Here is a 25,025-nt window from a genome sequence, read left to right as displayed (position 1 = left end):
CATTGGCTGTGCTGGGTCTTTGTTAGTGTGCAAGGCCTTTCTCTGGTTGCAGCCAATGGGGCTACTCTGCCTTGCTGTGCATGGACTTCTCATTGTGGAGCCTTCTCTACTTTCAGAATACAGGCCCTAGGCTCACGGCGTCAGTAGTTGTGGCTTCCAAGCTCAGGGGTTGCGGCTCCTGGTCCCCACAGAGATTCAGTCTCTGTGGCCTTTGGGCTTAGTTGGTCCTTGGCATCCTTAGTCGCTCCGTGGGATCCTCTCGGACCAGGGGTCCCATCTGCGTCCCCGGCACTGGCAGGCCGGTTCCCATCCACTGGATCACATAAAGTCCCTCACAATATTTCACTGGTGCCATGCCTGTGATGATGATGGTGGTGGTGACGGACACGATAGTGATAAATTCACTGGCTCTTCTTTTGCCAAACTCTGTTAAAGTTTTTGATCCTAATAAGTTAGTTTTGCCAAGAATCCCTTCTCACTGAGTGAATGAGGTCAGGTGGACCTAATGCTGGGCTTGCAGTAGGGCTTCATATGGTAAAATAAACCCCTGCATCACGTGAGCTCCCAGCCCCGAGGCAACAGGAAGGATGGGAGCAGAGGCAAAAGGAAGCTGTGTACTTAACTCTTTCTTTCCTATCACGAAGGCTCATTCCAACTCTCCCTTCCGAGAGGTACTCTTGATCCATGTCAGCTTTTGTTGACAGTATTTCACCACCTACCTTACTGTCTGCACCCACCTAATCCTGTCCACACTTCAGAGAATAGTTCTTTAGGGATCTACCTTCCCCAATACCATTCTAGGCCCTATAACTCTTAGCTAAGCAGATGCCTTTATTTAGAGGGAGAAAGGCCCAGCCAAGGGAAGAGATTAGGTGGAAGCCGAGAGAGCAGAATTCAGTCTCTGGGGGCAGAATTCAGGGCCCTGCTGTCAGTCTCAGGCAGGGAGTCTGTCTCGATCAGGTGGAGATGGAACCCACGTGGGCAGGCTCACGCCCAGAGAGACTCTGCGAAGCAGTGGTGAGAGAACTGGCTCTTATTGGCACAGTAGCATGGCAGCCGGTGGGCGGCTCGGGCACTGGGATCAGGGGCTGGGAGGGCCAGGAGGTGGGGACGGGTGAGGCCAGGGCGAAGGTGAGGCGTGTAGAAGCCGGGAGGCCGCAGCTCTCCTGTGCTCCTCCAACAGTTGCTCCACAGCCTTCATGTAGAGCACGTGATAGCGGTCCACCTGTTCCTCGGGGGGCTGCGGGCACTGGGGCACCGGGATGGGGCGGCCCACTGCAGGGACAGGGGAACACAGGTCGGGGGAGGGGCCTCGGATGCCTATGCAGCTCTCATTGGCCTTCTCCCCTGGACACGGGCGCTTACCCACAGTGGTGACGGGTCTGGCCAAGGGCACCAGGCCCCAGGACTTGTTTGAGAAGAGACCGCGGCCCCAGAAGATGCAAGGAGAAATGCCCTGGAGCTTCTTGAAGGTGATCTGGAACAGATGCTGCCAGGAGTCTGGGGCAAAAGCCTTAACTCTGAAGATGTCATTCTCCGCAAAGGAGTACACAGGCACCAGGGAGGCTCTTGGTTGTGGGGGGGTGGGGGTTGTGTGTGCAAGAGAGAAGACGGCTAGTCAGATCGGGGTCTAGCAGTGCCCCCACATTCTCCCCCACAAGATACCACTTCCCAAGACCGTTTGAAGCAAATGACAGTGGCTACAAAGAACTCTCTGGGAGAAGGGACTTATGTTTCTTGAGAAACGAGTGTGTACTGGGCTGTCCTCTATACATTTTTCCACACAGTTACCAACCACCATATGGTAGAAACGTGGGTGTTAACCCTGTATCACAAGTAAAGAAGAGTGGGGCCCTCCCTGGCTGTCCAGCGGCTAAGAATCCACCTGCCAATGCAGGGGATGGGTTTGATCGCTGGTCCCCGAAGGTCCCACATCCGGTAGGGCATGAAGTCAGTGTGCTCAAGTGAGCCGGTGCGCCTAGGGCCTGTGATCTGCAACAGGGGAAGCCACCACAGAGGTGCCCGCGTGCCACAGCTGGAGACTAGAGCCCAGCCACTGTAACTGGAGCCAGCCCACACAGCAGTGAAGACCCAGCGCAGCCAAAATGAGCACATAAATAATAGATGGATTTAAAAAAAAAGAAGTGTGCAAGTTCTTGTCTGTGAGACGGTGTCGTAAAAGATTGTGAACCCAGGGTGTCTGAGTCCCAAGGTCCAGCAGTTTGTACTGTGATCCTGTCTCTCTGTGTGGGAGGAAGCCTGGGGAAGGGGCACCAGGGCTAGGCACAGAGGAAACACCCAAGGTCTGCCTAGATGTGGTCACGGTGGAGGCTCTGGGGACACACAGCCCACCTCCAGGGGACCGGTGTGTAGGGATAGAGTGCAGATCCCCAGAGACATTGTGAGGTTCTGACCTTTGAAGGCAGCCCTGGCTGGGCCCCCACTCACCTGTGCCTCAGTGCCAGGCGGACGAAGCCTTTACGATTCCGGAGAGTGAGGCAGTGCTCCCCTGGGATGGCATACAGGGCCTCGTGGGCTCTGCCGATCACGATGACCACAGCCTGGCCGAGCTGGGAGTGGACAGAGTAAAATCCAGGCTCTGGTGGTTCACAGAACATACTCCTGTGGACAAGAGGGGGTGCAGGGACAGTCAGTACCCGCTACTTGGCTCCCTAATCCCTCACTCTGCCCTTTAGCACAGGAAGTATGAGCTCTCCACCTCTTTCCTTCCAAGCTCCGTATCCCCGTGCCTCTGTCCGTGTGCCCCACAGCACCTCTCCCAGCAAGGATGTGGAATGCTCGCTCCCAGACCAGTCACTGACTCCCACTGTAAGCCTGGCCAATGTTCAAGTCAGGTCCCGGGGCTGGGTGGTGGGCCACTCTGGCAGGAGTGGGGGGACCCCTCCTTCGCCTCAGGTCAAGACTTGAAAGAAAAATGAAGTCGGTCAGTCGTGTCTGACTCTTGCGACCCCATGGACTGTAGCCCATCAGGTTCCTCTGTCCATGGGATTCCCAGGTAAGAATACTGGAGTGGGTTGCCATTTCCTTCTCCAGGAGATCTTCCAGACCAAGGGATTGAACCCAGGTCTCCCACATCATAGGCAGACGCTTTACTGTCTGAGCCACCAGGGACAAGACTTACCATATGACAAAAAGTAGTCTCGATAGACTGAAAGGTAGAAGAGGTTGTTCAGCCTGGTGGTCTAGGGCTGAAGCCTGCCGCGCTCTCAGTCGCGAAGTTACAGAAGTGTCCAAAGCACATGTGGGTGAGCGACCAGCAGCTAATTGTGGTCTGGGGGCAGCTCTGCCATTTTCACCAACTGTGGGAGGGGGGTGGGCAGAATGAGGGGAAGAAAGCAGAGAAGGCAAGATACCAGCTGAAAAGACCTCTCTTCCCACCAACAGACGTGAGAGTTCAAGGTCCTACTAGGGTGTCAAGGGCACAAGGGCTGCCCTCTGGATCACCATCCCATTGCCTGACCTGTTGCCTGAACTTAGGCAGCCAGGGCTCAGACTCAGCCTGGGGAGGGGCAGATAAGGGACAGAGAAGAAGCAGAAGGTGGAGGGTGACCTGTTACCTTAATGGGAAAATAATCCCTTAAGTGTTTCCAAACCGTCCGGTTCCTCATCCACTCAAAACGCCTTCCGTCTGGGGCAGAGCGATAAGGGCGGGGTGGAGGAATTCCTGGAGACACCCTTTATCACCTCTTCTCCCCGCACCCTTGTTTAAGCGCTCACCTTGGCGGCGTGTGTCCCGGTCCAGGAATAACCATACGGAGTAGAGAACAGAGAGCCACCAGAGGGAGGTAAAGAGGAGGAAGAAGGCAAGAAAGGAAAAGAAAGGGCCTGGGTACAAATGAGAAAGAAAAATCAATTAGCTTTTAAAACCACAATGACTTCTCTCCCCTCCACTCTCACCAGTGAGAACGCCACCCATCTCCCAGCTGGACCTCTCCCCCTCCCTTTGTCTTGGGCCTCCACACAGGTGCGGCTCTCCTTCCCCTCCCCATTCTTAGGCTCCCCTTTTCCCTAGTGTACCCTGGGCACTGCCCTGCTCACCCATGAAGAGGAAAGTGAGCATGTATTGGCAGGTGCTCACTACTTCCAGCCAGTTTCTGCAGGGTTTTCTGGCTGCGGGAAGGCATCAGGGCGGTGGAGACTTTCAGGTGCTGCCCTTCTGCCAGCAGGGCTCCTGGACCAGGGGGACAAAGGATAGAGGCTTTGATAGGAGCTTGGGTAACCTTTCCAGTCTGAGTGGCTAAGTCCCTGAGGCCTTCTGCGATTGCTCACAGGAGACTGTGCAAGTGGAGACCTTTGAATCTGGAGCTCCACAGGTCTCCAGGCTCCTGACAACTGATCTTGAAACTTCTCCAGTGGGTGGGTTTGTGTGATCACTGGGCGAGGCTGAGCGGTGGGTTAGGGCCTGACACCCAGGTTCCCCTCCAGGTGCATTAGGAATCTTGTGGGGGAGGGGTCACAGAAGAAGCCAGAGAACCCACAGACTGGGTCTCAGCCGAGACCATGTGATCTCCAGAATGGCTAGCAGATCCTGGGCTCTCGCCCCATGGGGCGCAGCCAGGCACGCGGATATCCATGCTGCGCACAAACCCACCAGCCAGTTCCGTTCGGCCGCTGAGTCGTGTCCGACCCTTCGTGACCCCATGGACTGCAGCACATCAGGCCTCCCTGTCCATCACCAGCTCCCGGAGCTTGCTCAGACTCGTCCTGTCCATCCAGTCAGTGATGCCATCCAACCGTCTCATCCTCTGTCGACTCCTTCTCTTCCTGCCCTCAATCTTTCTCAGCATCAAACCCACCAGCACAGCAGGTCAATCGGGACAGAGTCCAGGGCTGGTATTGTTGTGATAGGGCAGACGGGATTTCAGGCCCCCAAAAGGAACCTTCACTTCGCAGAGCACACTGGAGTCAGCGGGAGGAGTTGGGGGCGTGACACCAAGGCCCACCCCCAGGTGCTTTAGGGACTCTGTGATCTCTAGTGTGGCCAGCGGATCCTGGTGTGTCTGTGGGTCTTCGACAGTGTCTAGGCCACTGGGAGGTGCAGCCAGGCGTGTCGATATTCCAGCCAAGCACAAACAGCACAGGTGGTTTCCACCTTTAATTTCAGTCCCCATGACATCCACCGAGGGAACTGTTAGGGGAAGCACACTGACTGAAACCGCCCACCCTGGCCAGGCACCATAGTAACGATTTGCATGAGTTGTTTTATGACAGGAGGTCCTGCTGAGGAACACGGAACTAATTAGCTACCACCAACCGGAAGAGTTCAGGAAAGGTCAAAAGGAGACACCACATGTCCGACCACCTCCCAGAAAATCTTCTCTCTGGCATCCATCTTGGCTGAATAAGGTGTACACCACCAGGAAGGGCTCTGAGTCAGAATGATTGGCTAAGGACAACCCAGAAACTAATCCCATCACCATAAAACCCGAGACTGTAAGCCATGTGGCAGAGCTGTTCTCCTGGGTTCCCTTACCCTCCTGCTCTCCACCCGGGTGCCCTTTCCCAATAAAATCTCTTGCTTTGTCAGCAGATGTGTCTCCTCAGACAATTCATTTCTGAGTGTTAGACAAGAGCCCAGTTTCGGGCCCTGGAAGGGGTCCCCTTTCCTACAACAGAACCACTGCAGGCTGGGGGCTGCCTAGCTGAGGAGGAGGTGCCTGTGGCTGGGGACGCCATAGCGTGTCCTGTGCGCTTGGAAAGCTGGGAGAGCCGCTGCAGAGAGGCCACACTCAGCCATCCACCAGCGCAGGGGTGAGCCTCGGGGTTCGCTGCACTGGGGTTGGGGACCCAGCTTGGGCGGAGAGAGGCCAGAGAGATGGCTGCTGCAACTCCTCTTCCCAGCCCCCAGGATCAACTGGGACAGAGTTCACGGTCGGCCCAAGTGTCAAGGACCAGCCTGGGGACAAGGCTGGCTGCCAGAATTTCAGGTCCCAAACATGGACCTTCACCTCTCAGTGCAGTTAGAGGCCTGAAGACTGACATCTGAGTCCTCCTGAAAAGAGGGAGGAAGGCACTGGGAGATGCATCTGGGACCAGGCACCCCCAGAGGCTAAGGAGGGCAGGGAGGAGGTGACCGCAGGGACTGGGGGTCCTGAGACCCAGGGCTCCCCTGCTCACCAGCACACAGGATGTAGTCCCGGAAGACAGGAAGATGGCCGGGATGGGGCAGCTGGAGCAGGTGGGGCTCGAGGCCAGGGACGAGGAGGGAGAAGCCGTTGGTCTGTGTGCTGAAGGTGCTGAAGGTTCCACCAAGAGGTAGTTGTGGGAGGGACCCAACACTGTGGTGCCTCCAGCTGCGGACACAGGGTGCACACCAGTTTGGGGCTTCTAAGTTTGGACTTTGGGGGTGACGGCCCCAGAGGTCTACCCTGGGACCAGGGTCTACCCTGAAGCCCAGCTCCCACCCAGCGTAGAGCTCCACAGTGCCTCAGCGAGATGGGGAGGTGGTCCCAGAAATGTCTCCACATGGCCCAGTTGGGGACCCAGGCACAGCCACGGCCTCCTGCCCAAGGTGTATTTCTGTCTCCATAGAGCCCATCCAGGTAGTGAATTCTAGGATCCAAGCCTGGCTCAGGAGTACAAGGAATAAGGCAGTCATGCACTCCTGGGCTGGAGGTGATGGGAAGGGGTGTGAGGACTCTGACTCCAGAGGTTTAAGTCCAAGCTCCCCCCTTTACCCCCTTCCCTGTTCCATCATTTCAGGTCCATCTGTCCAACCTACATCTTTCTCATCTCTTGAAGGAACCCCCCCCCCAGCCCTGGCAAGAGATCCCAGCCTCGCCTCCCTCCCACCTTGGCATCGGGAAGCAGAGAGCCAGACCCAGGGGTCCTTAGGGCTTCAGGGACTCACCAAGCTCCAAAACGGAGAAGATCCATTGCAGGAGGGCACTCACCTGGAGGCCGGTGGAGGCGGCTGGCCTTCTGTAGAGGAGAGTCACACAGGGGCCACTGCGGCTCTGAAGCTTTCTGTCTTCTGGCCCAACCCCTGGCTCTGACCCCTGACCTGGGCTCTGCCCTCTTTTCTGCTCCCTCTGCTGACCTGCACAGTGGACCATCATGAGCTCTGGAAAGGGAGGGTTAACCAGCTCTTTGGGTTCACAGGGTTGGGATCAATAGGGCCGAAAGGGGAGACCAGGGACATGGCTTGGAGTCTGGCGGTGAGGAAGGTGTTTGGACTTTGTGGAGGTCAGGACTGGCTCCCTGTGATGAGCACACTGGCAGCGTCCTGGGCCAGTGGAAGTTGCCGTGTGTGTGTGTACCCTCCACAGCAGGATTCCCCATTTGTCACCCAGGCCTGGCCCCTGTTGGTTAGAGGACCTGCAGGAGGATTTACTCCCTGAGGAGCAACTTAGGCCTCTGTGGGGAGACCTCTGGAGGGAAGGGTTTTATGGGAAAGGCTAAGGGTTGGGGAGCCCCTGCAAATGCGAGCCCCCTGGGCTGTGAGCACTCCATCCATGCCGGCCGGGCCAGTCCTCACTGTGACTATGGCCCTGTTCAACATGGCTAGAGGCTGCAGAGCAACCACTTTTTCCAGGTCAGGGACTGACACCTTTTTAAATTAATTATTTTTTTTTGTCTGCGCCTTGCTTTTTGACCAGGGATTGAATCTGGGCCCTTGGCCATAAGAGGGCAGTCCTAACCACTGGACCTACAAGGAATTCCTAGAATGTCACTTTAAAAATCTTTTTAAAACATTTTGATACAATTTTTAAAGATTACTTTTCTTTTAAAAAATTCTTGGCCACACAGTGCAGCCTGTGAGATCTTAGGTCCCCAACGAGGGATTGAACCCTGACCCCCTGCACTGGGGAGAGGGAGTCGTAGCCACTGACTGGCCAAGGAAGTCCCTAAAGGTCACTTCTCGTTTCTAGTTCCTACAACATGTTGGTGCTATTTCCCATCTTGGACAAACATCCTTGAGCCCATCTTAAACTCAGTATTTTATGATGATGCTGATTTCCCCACCCCTACATCTTGACCCTCCCCACTGGTAGGACATGTCTTTTTTTTTTTTTTTGAATGTCACTTCTTTATCTTTTAATTTATTCATTTGGCTGTGTTAAGCAGGACCTTTCATTCCAGCACACAGACTCTATAGTTCTGGCACAAGAGTTCCCCGTCCAGAGGAGCCAGGGGTTGAGCTGCATGGGCTTAGTTTCTCTGTGGCATGTGGGATCTTAGTTCTCCGACCAAGGATCGAACCAGCATCCCCTGCATTGTAAGGTGGATTCTTAACTACTGGACCACCAGGGAAGTCCTGAGCCACGTTAAATGTCACTTCTTTTACGGAAGTCTGACACGCAACTGTCAGAAGCCTCTGTCACGCATCACATTCTCTCCTGGCACAGAATACTTTCTCTCCATCACCATGATTTTTAACGTGGACCATTTTTATAGTCCTTATTGAATTTGTTACAATGTTGCTTTTATTGTTTACATTCTGCTTTTTTGACCATAAGGCATGTGGGATCCTAGCTCCCCAGTCCGGGATCAAAGCCACACCCATTGCATTGGAAGGCAAAGTCTTAACCACTGGACCACCAGGCAAGTCTCCCATCATGGCAATTTTCTGATCAAAGTCTCCCGCACACCGTGAGCAACAGAAAAATTGTGCTCATCACTGCAGCCGTCAAGATGGGTGCCCAGCGCATGGGAGACACTCTGTGAATGAAGGGTGGAGACAGGATAGGCTTAGGCTGACACACCCTTTCTGCCCCTGTCCTTGGCCTCACACCTATGCAGCTTCACTGACCAGGGACCTTCTGTTAAGGGGATATTTCCTCCTATCCCTGCTCAGCCCACTCGTATCACAGGGCAAGCGATGAGGGTGGCGGGGGCCTGGGTGAGATGAACTTTAGAGTCTAGCCAGAGAGATGCTCAGTCCACGTGGGAAGGTGACCCACCCAGGGGTCCAGGAAGGATGGAAGGATGGTTTCATGCATGAAGTTTTCCTGGGAATCTGGGTAGGAGGAAGGAAGGACAATTTAGCTGTGGATGCAAGTGGACTGTTAGAAGCTGGAAATGTCCTAGGACAGGTGCTTGATTTTTAAAAGGCGTCCGCCAGGGAACATTGGGAGATCAACACAGGAAGGCAGCTGGTGCAAGGCTGGGGAGGACCAGGCTAAAGGGGCCTGCTCTGCTGTCCTCAGGGTACATCCAGGGGTCTCTGCAAGCTTTTGATGGTCCCCTTGAGACTAGAGGCAAAACCAGCTCTAGGAGGTCTTTTTTTTTTCAAGGCTGCTTCCCTTCCCCTTCTTCCAGGAAGCTTTCTTGGGTTCACCCTCCGGATTCCCCTCTCCTGATTCCATGTGACTAAAAGCTGAGGTCCAAGTGCTCTCAATAACTTTCCACCCTGTCTTCCCTCCTATAATGCGTGTCCCAGCACTATCCCTGGACCCTAGCTCAGGGCTGTGCCTCTCTCATCCTTTCTGCATGGGAGAAGATGCCATCAGGTGAGGAGAGAATAGGGGACGACAGTTTGGGGGCTGTGCGGGAGTGGGGGCCTCTCATCTCATCCTGACAGGGGAAGTCCTTCTCTGGGTCTGGCCTCCAACACACCCCTCCCGAGCTCTGGAATAACAAGGAAGCTTCCAGATTCCCACTCTGCTCTAATATCACATTTCTGTCATTTCTCCTTTTCAGTTCTCCTTTGGGGTCACCCTCGGTGTCCCCTCTGCCCTGGGTGGTGGGATGGACAAGGGGTTCACAGGTAATGAAACAATAAATGGGCTCAAGAATTACAAACCCTCCTTTATTGAGAGGGAGACTGAGAAACAATAATTTATCATGTAGCGAACCCCCAGAGGTCCTGTCCCCATGAGCCCTTGGGGACCGGGGAACAGGACAGGGGGCTCCCTGAGCTTCCTGAGGGCCGTGTGGTGGGCAGCGAGGCGACACATTCAGTCCCAGGCACACAGACCCCATATACCCAGGAGGCGAGGAGTCCACACCCACCCCGCCCCAGGAGGCAGGGCGCGGGAAGGCACGATGGCACGGAAGGCTGGGCAGAGTGGCTGAGTGTCAGGGGTCGACAAAGGACACCATGATGTAGCGGGTGCCCCGAGTGGTGGGCAGCCCCTCATGGTAGTGGGTGAGACGGCCTGGGTGCAGGAGCCCCCAGCCCTTCCTGGGGGACGAGATCACACAGTCGTAGCGCAGGAAGCGGCATCCACCTCCCTGGAGAGACGAGAGGGGAAGGGGCTGGAGAGTGCGCGGACGTGGGGACTGGGTGGTGAGCTGCCCCAAGGCGAGAGAGGCCAAACTGGGCATCAGGGAGGGAGGGGACAAGAGGGGTGAGCATCGGCAGATGGGGGACACAGGACACAGGGGGTAGCCAGCCCAGAAGGGGTCCAGAATATGACCCCAGAGGTCACTGGGAGACGTGACGAGGGCAGACAAGGGGCAGGGAGGTGACCGTGCTTGTGAGGGGGCTGGACACAGGGCCTGGGGGAGGGGTGTGCGTGTGTGTCTGTGTATGTGGAGGGGCCCAGGGGAACCCTGAGTCGAGGGTAGGGACTCACCTCATAATCCAGGCCCTTGTGGTTGAGGGCGACATTGAGGGTGAAGGTGGATGAGTCGTGATGCGGCCGCAGAGAGGGCTGCTCATCCGGTCGGTAGCGGACCACGAAGTTCATCACCGCCCGGGTCTGCGGGCACAGGGGAGGAGAGGCTGGGGGGATGGCCGGGAGGGTTCTCACTGTTCCCTGTGGGCTGCTCCCCCAGAGCTTCCCTCCTGCAAGGTCTCACTCTGTGTGTTTGACTCTTTGCGACCCCATGGACTGCAGCCTGCCAGGCTCCTCTGTCCATGGGATTCTCCAGACAAGAACACTGGAGTGGGCTGCCGTGCTCGCCTCCAGGGGATCTTCCCACCCAGGGATCCACCCAGGTCTCCTGCATCACAAGCGGCTTCTTTACCATCTGAGCCACCAGGGGAGCCCGGATCTCACTCTATGGGGCCTATTTAAATGTTTCGCAGGCCAAAAGGCATTGTGTGGAGCCGTCCAGCCAGCACAGGTGTGGGAAGGCGGAGGAGGGAGCAGGGGTGGCGTGCAGTGGCCCACCTTGGTGTGGTAGCCGGGGAACAGGCTCTCGGTCATGGGCCCCACGTACGTCCTCAGGAGCTGTAGCCACTGGTCCTCGTAGCCCACCTGTTTCATGTGGATGTCCACAGTGGGCACGTTCTCGTAGCCTCCCGCCAGCCTAGAGTCCTGTGGGTACAGAGCTGACGCAGTGGTGCCAACTTCTCCTCCTCTTGCTCCCAGGCCTTGAAGTCTGCGCTCCCTCCTTCTGGAAGTCTCCGCCACATCTTAGCTGACTCACACCTCCTTCCTCTAAGTCTCAGCGAAGATGTCACCTCTTCTGTGAAGCCCTCGGTCCCCCCGCATCTGGGTCAAGTTTCCCACCTGTGACTCCCGCAGCACTGAGGCTGTCCATCACAGACTTCAGAAGCTAGCTCCCTGCTGCTACTGACGGCAGGTGGGGCTGTGGAGGGCAGAGCTCCACCTGCACGTCCAGGTCAGGGGCTGGTGTCTAAGGACCTGCCCAGGGAGTATTTCTTGAATGCACGGTGGAATGAAAGAATACAGAGGTGCCCCCTGTCTGCCTTTTCCTGCTCGGGGACCCCCTCTCTGTTCCCACTCTCCAGATTCCATTTTCCCTCAATCAGGGAAATGCCCCCTCCCTCCTCCTGGGGGCCCCCTCCTCCGCGGTCCAGGCCCCTCACCTCATGCCGGCCTCCTGACCACTGGCCGTAGTGTTCCATTTCCTCCACCAGCTCATCGCACATTTGCTCAGACAGGAGAGGAAACCAGTACACGTCTGGGCAGGGCTGAGTCAGGACGGGGCAGGGGAAGAAGAAAACAGGGCTGGGTGATGCTCCAGGAGGGGACAGGCAGCCAGCGGGAGGAGACAGAAAGCAGGGAGCAGAAAGGTAAGCCAGGACAGGAGAGAACGTGGAGGGACGGGCAGCTGAGCGTGGGGATGGGCTGGTCGGGGGAGTCAGGAAGGGGACCGACGCGGCCAGAGAAGGTGAGAGCAGCGCTCAGAACTCGGCACAGACACCACGGTTGCTGGAGCCCTGGGTTCTGGGACAGCGGTTTTCAACCTCGTTTTAAAAAATGTCATTTCACCCATACACCAACACATCTAACGGACAAGGGAGGACCACTGGGATGAATGCTGGGCTGGGGGCTGCATGCCTATCAACTCAGCCCTTGCCTTTGTCTTGCCTGAGCAGAAAACTCCCAGGCACCTGGGCAAGGACCCTGGGAGAACCCCTCATCCAGGTGGTGGGCCCCAGGGGCAGCAGCCATCCCCTTGGGCCAGGGTCCTGAGCAGGGCTCACCTGTTCCACGAGCCCCTCCCCTTCCAGGGCCCGACTGTAGTTCTCGTGAATATACTGCTCCTTCCAGTCCTAGGGGAGAGTGGGGGGGTGCACCTTGACCTCTGCCCTCTTCACACCACTTGCTCCCACCCGGGAGGACCCCTGCCCAGGCGGCAGGCGACCCTGCCCAGTGCGCACGCGCGTGTGATGGGGCCGGGGCGTGGCATTCCCCTTCAGGGAAGGCCCGCACCATCTGAGCCAGGGGCCGCCGACTCACCAGGGGGTTGTCAAAGATCTGCCAGAGGTCAGGGTGCAGGTGGTCCGTGTCATACCGGGAGGTGGCCAGGAGGCGGCCAAATTCATGCTGATTGCTGAGGTGGAGGAAGATGCCCTGGCAGTGGGCAGAGGGTGTAAGGAGGGCGATGGGGAGCCAGCGTGCTGCCCCCCAGCGCCCCCACCAGGAGCCCCAGGCCCCCTCACCTTGTCCCGAAGGCTCTTACAGAAGGCCATGTCTGGGTCGGTGTCGCTGCCCGAGAACACCTCCCGCTGGGGTAGCTCCGTTCTCAGGGTCTCCCCACGGATCACGTAGGCCTGGGATATGTAGGGCACGTTCCACACGCCCCTGGAGGCCCACACAGGGGTCAGCTAGGTGGGTGCCCCCTGCGGGCGGCCCCCTGCCCCCCCCACCGTCCTGCCCAGTTCACCCCTGGAGCCCCTTCCCTCGGCAGCTGAGAGCTGCGAGGTCCCTCTTGCTTCCCCAGGGAAGCCCTGCTGGTCACAACCCTCTCACACCCGGCTCCACCATCAGTCCTTAGCTACCCCACAACCCAGCACGCCTTCGTGGTGGCCACACGGGGCCCCCGAGTTCGGGCCTTTGGGGCAGGATGGAGGGGTCTGGGAGGGCTCCTGGGTTGGGGGAGGCTGCAAGACTCACACTCGCTTCCTCTGCACCAGCTCCACGTAGTCCTCCGAGCGCGCGTAGTACTCGTCGGGGCTCAGGGCCCCCCAGAAGTTAGACCACAGCTTCCCATGGCGAGACAGCATAGGCGCTATGACCTTCCTGTGGACAAGCGCAGATGAGGGCAGGGAGGAGGCAAGCCCCATGGCCAGAGCGGGAGGTGAGGTTCCCTGGGGACTAATCTGGGGGCCCTCTGGCCAAGCCTGGTGAGAGAGACCTGTTTGCTTCAATGAGGATGCGCAGGGTCTGCGGGTTGGTGATGACGGTGTCAGCGTCCAGGCTGAAGTAGAATTCACACTTGGGGTCCTGCCGGCAGATGTCCCTGGAGGGGACAGACCAAAACACAGATGAACAGGAGCAGGTGGGGGGGGGCGGGGGCTGGGTAGGGGGTGGAACTCCCCTGACCCGCAACCTGTGGAAGAGAGAGGAGGGAAAGGGAGTAGAAGGAAGCTGACCAGCTGGAAGTCAGGAGGGAGGAAAAAAAGACCGTGGGGAGCAGGGGAAGGGAGGGAACGGTGCAGGCGCCCCGCCCGAGGCTCACTCACATGGCCATGTCCCTGGCCTCTCCTGGGGTCAGGGCTTCCTCGGGCCCCACCAGCTTCACAGCAGAGAAGTGGTCCTGGAGCTGGGGCCAGGAGTCATCGATGTGGGGCTCGTGGTACACCTCCTGGAGGTGCGGGGAGAAGAGACTGGAGTGGGGACGCCGGGAGGGCAGAAAGGTGGCATCTAAAGGACAGGACGGGGCGGGAGGAACACTTCCTGCAGGAGGAAAGGCTACAGGAAGGAGTCTGGGCTGTGGGGAGAAGTCTGATCTGGGCAGCAGGGGTGGGGAGGTCCCTTGGGAGGGAGAGGCTGGCAGTCGGGGTGTCTCACGTTGTTGTGCAGGAAGAGCGTGACCCTGTCGGGGGGGTAGTCCAGGAGCAGCAGCCGCTGGAGGAAGCGGGGCAGGAACGGGGTAGGTTGTTCCACAAACACAGCCAGAAGTACCCGGGGGGGAGGCTGGAAGATTCGACAATGTGACAGGTCTCAGAGGAAAGCCCAGCTCCCCTACTCAGTTTGTCCTCCGCACCCTGCCAAGTTTAGTGGAGGGTGGGGAGGCGGGGGGATCTCCAGGGGCTTTGCCTCCACCCCTACTGCCCAGCACCCTCCTGGTACCCTCTGCTTCAGAGCACTCTCCCACCCACCCTGGCACCCCCTCCTCACCTGCCCCCCCGGGAGTGGCCTCCGGTCCTGGTTACAGAAGCCACAGCCTCCTTCAGGAGTCCAGCCGTTGGGGACGTAGTTTCCCAGGTAATTCAGCTGGAGCTGTTGGGAGAGGCGGTGAGAGGCTGAGGTGGGGCCAGGGGTGAGGGAGGTGGGGGCAGGGACCGGAGAAGGGCAGGGGGAGCGTGGGCACAGAGAACCTCTTCCAGCTCCTGCGCTTCTGGGGCCGGGGAGGTCTCACGGCTCGGAAGGCCTGGAGGAAACTGGGGGGCTGTGGGATCAGGACTGACTGGGGCAGGGGCTGGGCTGAGGGGAGAAGCGATTGGAGCACCTTCGTGGGACCGTTCCCATGGACTACAACAGGAAGCGTGTCGTAGGCCACATTCCGGATACGCACTCGATTCCGACCAAACTTTAAAACCACCTCATCTGGGGAAGAAAGTCCAGGCTTTAGACTCCCTTACTCTAGAAATTGCCAATCAGCAGGTGCTTCTAAATACAGTGGAGGTGGTGGTGGGGGGGGTACCCAGGTGTTCTAGAGGATGAAGGACCGTGGTCCATGGGGCAGGGATGGGATAACGTCTCTCTCTGAGGGCACTGGCCAGGCTGCTGCCACCTGGGGAGCCCCATCACTTACTACCTGTGCCCCCCGGGGAAGTCTCTGGCCCCGCAGGGAGGTGGTTTCCCCATATGTAACCAGTGGGTAATCACAGACCGCCTTTCATAGGATTGTTATGTTCAATTAAATTCAAGAAGGAAAACCCTGACCCAGAGCCTGGCACGTAGCAATGGACGTGTACAACAGGGGCTGCTGCTATTCCTGGTAGCAGAGTGCACCTTATTCTGTGGGCCATTCAGACGTTTGCTGAAGTTAACACAGAGGTGAGCTGAAGTTCACCCCTGATCTACCAGGAGCCCCGCCCACATTCAGGATCCCTAACAGCCTCTCTCATTGTCCCTTTTCTCATTGCTGTCTCCTCACCTAAAGCCCCGTTGAGGTTCTGAAATATCCGCGATTTATGATCCAGACTAAGGCCGAGTTTCTCCTGGATGGGATGAGGTAGGGGCAGTGAATTAAAGTGGAGCTGAGACATCTCTTCCCACTCTTTCCTCTCTGTGTCTTTCTGAAAGCCTCTTGACTCCTTTCCTTAGGGCCTGCCACCCCCCAGAGCTGCGGGGATGGGGGCCCTTCTCGGCCTCTCCCTACCCTCAGTCCTGGGTCCAGGTAGAGCCGAGTGTAGAAGAGCTGATCGTCATCGTCATCTTTGTACTTCCACTGGCGGACAATTTGGTGGATGGTGGGGGCGAAGCCGATGAATCCTGGCAGGGGGAGAGGATGCGCTGACTCCCAGACTCCCCAGTGTCCCAGGGCCAGTCCCCACTCCCTCGCCCGCCCTCAAGCACCTGGGACACTCCATTCCCCACCACTGCTGGACCCTCTGCCACTCACCACCAGAGTTGAGGAAGCGCTTCCCTGTGCCCACCTCAGGGTACTGCTCTGCTAAGCCCCACTCAGGCCAGCAGAAGCTCTCTGCGGAGAAGAGCAGGCGGCTGCCACTCTGGATGAACTTCTTCAGCAGCTCCGAGGGGCCGCCAGCCAGAACCACATCATAGCTGAGGGAGGCAGAGGGCGATGAGGAGGACGGCCACTAGGAATCTCCCTATCCTCTCCCCTTCTGTCCGCCCCCTCCCCTTTACCTGTCCACAAACATGATGACCATATCTTCCCTCTCTGCATATTTCTCCATTTCCTTCTTGAGCCACCTGACTTTCTGTCCTCCACCGACCGTTCTGGCGACATCACCGCCTCGCCACTCCTCTCCCAGGCCCAGGGTCTGTGGGGAAGACCCAGAATGCCAGGGAGGGTCTCAGGTGGCCAGGTGGGCTCATCGCCCTTACCAGGCTCACCGGAGGGTCCCAGGCATCCAGCCCTTGGTCCACTCTGGGTGGGGGTCCAGACGCCATCCCGACCCCTTCGAGGGGCCCGGGAGGGTGTTCCTCTCCTCACCCGCACAGTGTAGTTGAAAAACTCCGCTGACTGCAGGAAACGCCGGTATCCCTCTGTCTCCGCTGTGGCCACGGTGATCACCAGCAGCTTTTCTGTCACCAGACAGGACTCAGCACCCAGCTTGCTGCCCCATGTACTCAGATCACCGACCACCTCCCCTCCCCCCACTCTCCCCCACCCCCAACGCTGCTCCTGACCCTGTGTGTGTGTTAGTCGCTCAGTGGTGTCTGGCTCTTCGCGGCCCCATAGACTGTAGCTCACCAGGCTCCCCTGTCCATGGACTTCTCCAGGCCAGAATACTGGAGTGTGTTGCCATTCCCTTCTCCAGGGGATCTTCCCGACCCAGAGATCGAACCCAGGTCTCCCCCACTGCAGGCGGATTCTTCACCGTCTGAGTCACCAGGGAAGCATACCCTCTTTTCCCTTATCCCTTCTTAAATTATTCTAACCCAGGGAAACGTCAACCCCAGTGAGAGCGGAATGCTAGTAACACTCAGAAATTCGCGGTCAGTGAGCGAAGTGGAGCGGAGGGGTAGCTGGACACCCCAGTTCTGGGCGAGGCATCGTGTGATTCAGCCCTAGGGAGCCCGCTGACCGAGGGAGAGGCCAGCCTAGATCCCCCTCCCCGGCCCAAGCCCGCAGACACGTCAGCCCAGCGCCGGTCGTCCCTCCTGGGGTTCTCACCTGGGTTGACGGGATCGCTGCCCCGGTGTCGATCTGAGGCCGAGGCGGCAGGAGACGGCGACAGCAGTAGCAGCAGTAGTAGCAGGGGCCGGAGTCCCGGGCCCGAGGCCATGGCGGAGAGCGGGCCGAGCTGCACACAGGCCCGCATCCGGCACTGGCTGTCTGCCTTGGATCCCAACTCGGGAGAGGGGCTCTAGAAAAAGGACCGGGGCTACTGTACGGCCAGCAGCTAGGAGGAGCCCAGTTGGGGCTCCGCCCTGGGGGTGAAAAAAAAAAAGGCGTAGCCGGAGGTTACAGAAAACTCCAGATGCCGGAGCCCTAGACAAGGCGAGGATTGTCCCAGGCCGCCGGCAGAGCTGTACGAGCGGAGGGGGCGCCCGGCCCGGAGGCGGGGGAAGGGCAGGGAGTGCGGCTGGCGATCCCGAGCCGAGGTTCTTTCAGAGCCAGCCCGGCCCCCTGCCAGCCTAACACTTGAGGAAACTGAAACGCGGAGAGGGGAAGTGACCCCTTGAGGGTCCAGGAGGACCCGGAGGCGGGTCTTTGCCACAGCCCAGCCTGGAGCAGCCGGGCGGAAGACCGGGAGAGCTAGGCAGTGGGGCCGCGCCGAAAGGGGACGGCGGCAGGGACGGAGGGGGCCAAGGAGGCTGCAGTCTCAGGAGGGCTGGGGGTTGAGGTTTTGGCAGAGGATCCTCTGGGACTTCCCACTTAAGCCTGCCCATTTTCTTTCGCTACTCTGGCCCATCATCTCCACGGCCCGGGGGAGGGGCTCCAGGGGCTGCCTCTGTGATGATTCTACGTTCGGAAGGGCCAAAGGAAAATGACGTTTCTTGAAAGATCGCTGGCACCGTCTCTTTAAAATGACCCATTTCGGGGGTTCCGAAATAACACAGCTGCACCGAGGCCGGAAGTAGTTTTGCCCGTAAAAAATATGGCGGAAAGCTTTCTGGTCTCCAAGGGAACACCGCGTAATTAGTCAAAAACCTGTGGGCTGACTCCGCGCACGCGCAGGAGCACTCGTCGCCGGAAGTCATGATGCACCGACCCACGGCACGTGATTTAGCACGCGTGCGCAGTAGGTCCATCTTGCAGCTGTGTTGTGGAAATGGTGGAGAAGAAAACTTCGGGTAAGTGAGCTTCTGGCTGTTGTCCCACTCTCTTCCTCTCAGATTCGAACCTGGCCGAGGATTCCCTCACCCGGTTATTAGTCTCAAATCCCTCCCCCGGCGCTCGGGTACTGACAGCCCCCTAAACCCGGGGCAGCTCCCCTTCTGTTCACGTTTTATTCATGCCTGCTGCAAACCGGGCGCTGGGGATGAAGAAAGAAGGAAGATCTTTTGCATCCAAGAGCTGCTTTCCGGGAGCGGGCCGACACGCAGATCTACCATTACGTTTCAGAGTGATACGTGCTATGGTAGAGGGATGCAAAGCTCCTGGACTCAGGGAGGAGTGGCATCCAGCCCAACTTCTGGGAAGGAGAGGATAGGGAAGGCTTGGAGGGAAAGAAAACGCTTGGACTATGTCTTGAAAGTTATGGTTTCGCTTCGTGCAGGTGCGTGGGGACTCCTTCCCTGCAGCGGTAATTGCAGGCGCCAAGGTAGGAGAGCAAGAAAACGTAGATCGCTTAGGAAATCAAGTTCACAGTTCCAGGGCTTGTGGAGGAGAGAGAGGCTGGAGGACAAGGGAAAGGTCCCCTTGAAAGGCATTTTAAACACTGCTGACGAGTTTAAACTCTATGGAGAGGGCAGTGAAGAACCTTCAACGGCTTTTAACGCAGGGGATTGAAGCAAACAAATTTATCTCTTAGAAGAGGACTTAAGTGCAAAGGGTGGATTGGAGGGGCTATAGCCACGCTGTCCGGTAGAAATTTCTGGGATGATGGGAATGTTTTTAATCAGCACTATTCAGTATGGCAGCCAATGGCCGCCTGTGACCATCGAGCACTTGAAATGTGGTTGGTTAGACTGAGGAACTTAATTTAAAATTGCATGCATTTTAATGAATTACATCTTAATTAATCTACATCTAAACTAAAATAACCTCATGTGGCTAGTGGCTGCTTTATTATGTAGCACAGGTCCAGAGATTGGAAGGCCAGTTAGGAAGCTATTGAGTAATCCAGATAAAAAGTGGTGAGGGTGGGAGCAATCTACCAGATTGACTTGTAATAAATCCAGTCATGTCCTCTTAAAACCCCTCACTGGATCTCTGTCACCCTCACCATAATCCAAGCCCAGGAAATTCCCTGGTGGTCTAGTGGAATGGACCCTAAGGACCTTTCACTGCCAAGACCTGGGTTCAATCCTTGGTTGGGAAACTAAGATGCCACAAGCCTTGCAGTGCAGCCAAAAAATAAAATATGATTCCCCAATCCAAATTCATATAGACACTTAAAGGTAATATTCTTAATGGTCTGCCTGACTTCATTGAAGGGATTCCCTGGTGGCTCAGAGGTTAAAGGGTCTGCCTGCAATGCTGGAGACCTGGGTTCAATCCCTGGGTTGGGAAGATCCCATGGAGAAGGAAATGGCAACCCACTCCAGTGTTCTTGCCTGGAGAATCCCATGGACGGAGGAGCCTGGTGGGCTACAGTCCATGGGGTCGCAAAGAATCAGACACGACTGAACGACTTCACTGACTTCATATCCCCTGCCTACATACTTTATAATACCAGCCATATAGAACTTTAAAAAATGTATTGAAGACACTGCAGTCTTTGATCCAGGCCTTCTCTCATGCTGGTACCGAAGTCTAAGACACGTTCCCCTCCTCCAATCAGGCTAACTGCTGTCCATCAGTCAGGCCTCAACCTAGGCTTACTTTCCCCTGGAAAAGCTTCCTGACTACCCCAAGACCTGGTGGCTCAGACGGTGAAGAATCTGTCTGGAATGCAGGAGACTCGGGTTCAATCCCTGGGTTGGGAAGATGCCCTGGAGAAGGAAATGGCAACCCACTCCAGTATCTCTGCCTGGAGAATTCCATGGACAGAGGAACTTGGTGGGCTGTAGTCCATAGGGTCTCAGAGTCAGACAGGACAGAGTGACTAACACACACCCCAAGAACAGGCCATGTGTTTCTGTCGTGTGTTTCGTAGTACTTTGCACTTCCCCATCCTAGCATATACTCTCCTGTACTGTGCTTGTTGATGTGATCATTTATATCCCCCACCTGATGTTAAACTCTGGTTGTCTTCCCAGAACCCAGGGCACCGCCTGGTACTAGGAAGGGAGGCAGTATAGTGCAGTGATCAAGAGGATTTTTTTGATGCTGGGCAGTTCTGGGCTTGAGTTCTGACCCAGGAGCTGCTTATTAGCTGTGTGAACTTTGGACAGGTTTCTTAACCTCTGAACTCCAGTAAACTGGAGATGATAGTGATAGCTGTCTCATAAGGTTGATGTAAAGATTAAAGGATTCCCTTTATGCAGAGAGATTAGTACAGTCAGACCTCAGATATGCAGGCTTGATTCTCGACCACCGTGATTAAGTGAGTATCACAATAAAGTTGAGTCACACCAATTTTTCGATTTCCCATTGCATATAAAAATTATGTTTACACTATAGTCAATTAAGTGTGCAGTAGCATTATGTCTTAATATATATGCTTTATTAAAATATTTTTTTGAAATTTATTTGGCTATATTGGGTCTTTGTTGTGGCATGTGAGATCTTTCTTTTATTTTTTACTTGTGGCATGTGGAATCTATTAATAGTTCCCTGACCAGGGTTCAAACCCAGGGTCCCGTGCATTCTAAGAACAGTCTTAGCCACTGGCCTACCAGGGAAGTCCCTGTGTATGCTTTAATTTAAAAATACTTTTTGCTAAAAAGCACTAGCCATCATCTAAGCCTTCAGCACATTGTAACCTTTTTTGCTGTTGGACTTCCTTTGTGGCTCAGATGGTAAAGCGTCTGCCTACAATGCAGGAAACCCAGGTTCGATCCCTGGGTCGGGAAGACCCTCTGGAGAAGGAAATGGCAATCCACTCAGTACTCTTGCCTGGAAAATACCATGGATGGAGGAGCATGGTAGGCTGCAGTCCATGGGGTCGCAAAGAGTCGGACAGGACTGAGCGGCTTCACTCACTTTCACTTTTGCTGTTGGAGGGTTTTGCCTCAGTGTGGGTGGCTGCTGACTGATCAGGGTGTGGTTGCTGAAGGCTGGGGGGCTGTTGCGATTGCTTAAAATAAGGCAGCAGTGACGTTTGCCACATCGGTTGACTCTTCCTTTCATGAAGGATTTTTCGGTAGCCTGCAATACTGCTTGATTGCGTTTTATCCAGAATAGAACTTCTTCCAAAATTGGAGTTCATCCTCTGAAACCCTACCGCTGCCAGGGTTTTACATCAACTAAGTTATGTAACGTTCTGAATCATTTGTTGTCGTTTCACCAATCTTTACAACATCTTCACCAGGTGTGGTTTCCATCTTAAGCACCACTTTCTTGACTCATCCATGAAAATTGTATCATAAGATTGCAGCAATTCAGTCCCATCTTCAGGCTCCTCTTCTAATTCTAGTTCTCTCACTATTTCCACCACGTCTGCAGTTACTTCCTAAGTCATCCTTGAGGGTTGAATCAGCTTCTTCCAAACTCTGGTTCGTGTTGATATTTTTTCCCTCTCCCATGAATCACAAATGTTCTTCATGACATCTAGAATTCTGAATCCTTTCCAGGAGGTTTTCCATGGACTATGCCCAGCTCCATCAGAGGAATCATTATCTATGGTAGCAACAGCCTTATGAAATACATGTCTTAAATAATAAGACTTGAAAATCAAAGTTACTCCTTGGTTCGTGGGCTGCAGAATAGTATTGTGGCATGAAAACAACACTGATTTTGCTGTACATCTCCATTAGAGCTCTTGAGTGCCTGGGTACATTGAAAGGCATCTTTTCTCCTGAGAAGTAGGTATCAACAGTGGGCTTCAAATATTCAGTCAACTATGTTATAAACAAATGTGCTGTCATCAAGGGTTTGTTGTTCCATTTATAGAGCAAGGGCAGAGTAGATCTAGCCTAATTCTTGAGGGCCTAGAATTTTCAGACTGGTAAATGAGCACTGTCCTCAACTTAAAGTCATCAGCCACTTGAGCCCCTAACAAGAGAGCCAGCCTATCCTTTGAAGCTTTGAAGTCAGGGATGGACTTCTCTCTAGCTAGGAAAGTCCTGGATGGCCTCTTCTAATAGAAGCTAGTTTGTCTACACTGAAAGTCTATTGTTTAATGTAGCCACCTTCATTAATTGTCTTAGCTAGCTCTTCTGAGTTTTCCTCTTTTGGCCAGACCATGCAGCATCCATGATCTTAGTTCCCCAACCTGGGATCAAACCTGGCCCCACAGCACTGAAAGCATAGAGTTCTAACCACTGGAGCACCAGGGAGCTCCTTTAGGTCATTCTTGCTGTAGCATTTATTGCACTTTGCACTTTTATATTATGGTGACATCTTCTTTCCATAAACCTCACGAACCAACTTCTGCTAGCTTGGGACAGCTGACTGGTGGAGCAGCCAGAACTCACACCCATTTATCCATTACATTAGCTGTCCTGAGTGTGACTGGTTCCCGTTGAGTGAGAGTTGGTTTGCTTGGGGTGAGTTTGGAGTGGAAGAGAGGTAGGGAAATAAAACGTCACATGGACTGTGCTCTCACAGCAGAGTGGCTGTGAAGTTAGACACATGAGAATTCAGCAGGTTTTCCTATGGAGGAGAAAGTACCAGTTGAGTGGGGGGTGGGGGTGGGGGTTGAAGATGCAAGGGAGGGGGAAGACTTGAACTCAGAGTGAAGGATTTGGGTTTAGCAGTGGGACTTGCGGGTGCATCCACTTGGAATGGAGGGAGACGGGGGTACCCGTGCAGTCATGATTGAGCGTGGGCTGATGGATAAGCATCTCTCCGTGGTGGCTTGTCCTTTGAGCTGGGAAATGAGATTGCTGTGCGTAAAGGCTGAGTGCCTCAAGGTCCCGGTGGCGCCTGGGAAAGCCAAGTGCACTGTGGTCTCCACTGGCACAGTTGTGTGGTTTCTGCCAGCAATGAGAGGTCTCTAGGAGACATTTCACTGCCCAGGTCTGGGATTGGGAGGAAAGAATGGGGCCAAAAGGATGGAAACCAGGCATGAATGGCTGAGACAGCGGTCTTAGGTGGCTGAGAAGGAAGCAGCCAGAATGGGCGATACATTGGGAGGAGATCCAAGGGCCAAGGGTTTGGGGACTAGGGTGAGATCAGAGAACTGTGGCTCCCACCCCCTGGACATCTTCCTTCCACCCACGGCCCAGAGCCGAGGCTGCCCAGCGTCTCTCTTCTCTGCTCCTGTAACTCTTGTGGCCCTGTCCCATCTAGTTCGCTCCCAGGACCCTGGACAGCGGCGGGTGCTGGACCGGGCAGCCCGGCAGCGCCGCATCAACAGGCAGCTCGAGGCCTTGGAGAATGACAACTTCCAGGACGACCCCCACGCGGGCCTCCCGCAGCTGGGCAAGCGGCTGCCTCAGTTTGATGACGACGCAGACACTGGTGAGGCGGGTAGAGGAGGAACGGGGCGCCGTGGGGTGGTGGTGGTGGGGCAGGCCCGGGAGGCAAGGCTGCAGGAAGAGGGAAGAGCCTGGCTGGGTCAGGGTTGTGTAAGGATGTCGGGCTGGGGGATGGATGGCCTGCGAGCTCCTCTGGCTCCCTTCAGCCAAGCCCTCTCCCAGTCTCTGCCTCAGTTTCCTTTCCTGTGTGTAGAATAAAGAAGCCAGGGGAGATGAGCCCTTAAGATTGCCTCTGGCTCTGATGTGGAGCTTTAGGTATCAGGAGTGTGGAGATGGAGGAAGGCTCGGGTTGGAGAAGTGGGAGGCAGGGAAGGATGGTAGAGAGAGGCCAGCTTAGAACCTGGCAGGCACCTGGGCAGGGAAGGGACACAGGGGCATTGGGAACAGTGGGGCAGAGAAGCCGGTGTCTTCCTGGGTGGGGGCCAAGTAACTCATCGCCCTTGATGTCTAGGAAAGAAAAAGAAGAAAACGCGAGGTGATCATTTTAAACTCCGCTTCCGAAAAAACTTTCAGGCCTTGCTGGAGGAGCAGGTGAGAGGAGCTGGCTGGGAGGACCCCACGGGGCAGGGATGCACCTGGCGAGATCGCTGTGTGGGCGGAGCAGTCAGAGCCGGCCCTGCCCCCTTGTCTCTGCAGAACCTGAGTGTGGCCGAGGGCCCTAACTACCTGACGGCCTGTGCAGGACCCCCGTCCCGGCCCCAGCGCCCCTTCTGTGCTGTCTGCGGCTTCCCCTCCCCCTACACCTGTGTCAGCTGTGGCGCCCGGTACTGCACTGTGCGCTGTCTGGGCACCCACCAGGAGACCAGGTGAGAGGGGCCTCCCCTGGCCCACACCCTCCCCCTCCTCCCTCCAGCAGCCTAGGGACCCTCTGCTCATCCAGGGCTTCCTCTGCCCGCAGGTGCCTGAAGTGGACTGTGTGATCCTGGGTGTCCCCAGAGAGGAAGGCCCCGTGCATCGCCCAGCTGCAGAGAGAGCGTCACCGAAGGAAAAGATGCTCCTCCCGGAGCAAGAGGGCAGCCCAGCAAAGCCCATGTCCTGTCCTCCAGGGAGACCAGCCTCGCTTCCAGGGCCGGAGGCAGGGTGGTGCCTGAGCCCTCAGAGTGCAGTTGTAATAAAAGGTCTCGTGTGAGGAGGAGCCTGCCCGGGTGGTTCTGTGGGATTTTGGGGGTGAGGCTGGTGGGTCCCTTGTTTCTCGAACTCGCTGCTCTGTGTCTTTTCCTCCTACCTGTCAATCACTCCTTCCATTGTCTGCCCCTCTGGGTCCCTGACCAGGAGAGATGCTGTCCTATTCTTCCGCTATGTCATTGCATT

At 56.0% G+C, this 25,025-nt stretch overlaps 2 protein-coding genes and 1 pseudogene across 2 annotated transcripts; 1 reads left to right on the top strand and 2 right to left on the bottom strand.

Moving 5' to 3' along the window:
• Positions 1-811: 811 nt before the first annotated feature.
• LOC138429503 (2-acylglycerol O-acyltransferase 3-like) lies at positions 812-4,697 on the bottom strand (annotated as a pseudogene).
• Positions 4,698-9,751: 5,054 nt separating this feature from the next.
• Positions 9,752-17,961, bottom strand: PLOD3 (procollagen-lysine,2-oxoglutarate 5-dioxygenase 3). The gene is made up of 19 exons (XM_069571108.1): positions 17,197-17,961; positions 16,513-16,604; positions 16,203-16,339; positions 15,955-16,118; positions 15,712-15,824; positions 15,487-15,550; positions 14,836-14,933; positions 14,505-14,606; positions 14,175-14,300; positions 13,847-13,968; positions 13,519-13,623; positions 13,278-13,403; positions 12,824-12,965; positions 12,621-12,734; positions 12,365-12,433; positions 11,744-11,848; positions 11,082-11,228; positions 10,542-10,667; positions 9,752-10,197 (listed from the first exon to the last, which is right to left on the bottom strand). The coding sequence occupies exons 1-19, from the start codon at positions 17,342-17,344 to the stop codon at positions 10,042-10,044; spliced, it is 2,256 nt and encodes a 751-aa protein (XP_069427209.1). The 5' UTR covers positions 17,345-17,961; the 3' UTR covers positions 9,752-10,041.
• ZNHIT1 (zinc finger HIT-type containing 1) lies at positions 17,070-24,843 on the top strand. The gene is made up of 5 exons (XM_069571111.1): positions 17,070-18,320; positions 23,527-23,697; positions 24,166-24,245; positions 24,351-24,520; positions 24,613-24,843. Exons 1-5 carry the CDS (start codon positions 18,299-18,301, stop codon positions 24,632-24,634), a joined length of 465 nt encoding a protein of 154 aa, XP_069427212.1. The 5' UTR covers positions 17,070-18,298; the 3' UTR covers positions 24,635-24,843.
• The last annotated feature ends 182 nt before the right edge of the window (positions 24,844-25,025 follow it).

The sequence above is a fragment of the Ovis canadensis genome, chromosome 24, assembly GCF_042477335.2.
Source record: "Ovis canadensis isolate MfBH-ARS-UI-01 breed Bighorn chromosome 24, ARS-UI_OviCan_v2, whole genome shotgun sequence".
NCBI classification, from domain to species: Eukaryota; Metazoa; Chordata; class Mammalia; order Artiodactyla; family Bovidae; genus Ovis; species Ovis canadensis.
This window is presented reverse-complemented; position numbering and strand designations above follow the sequence as displayed.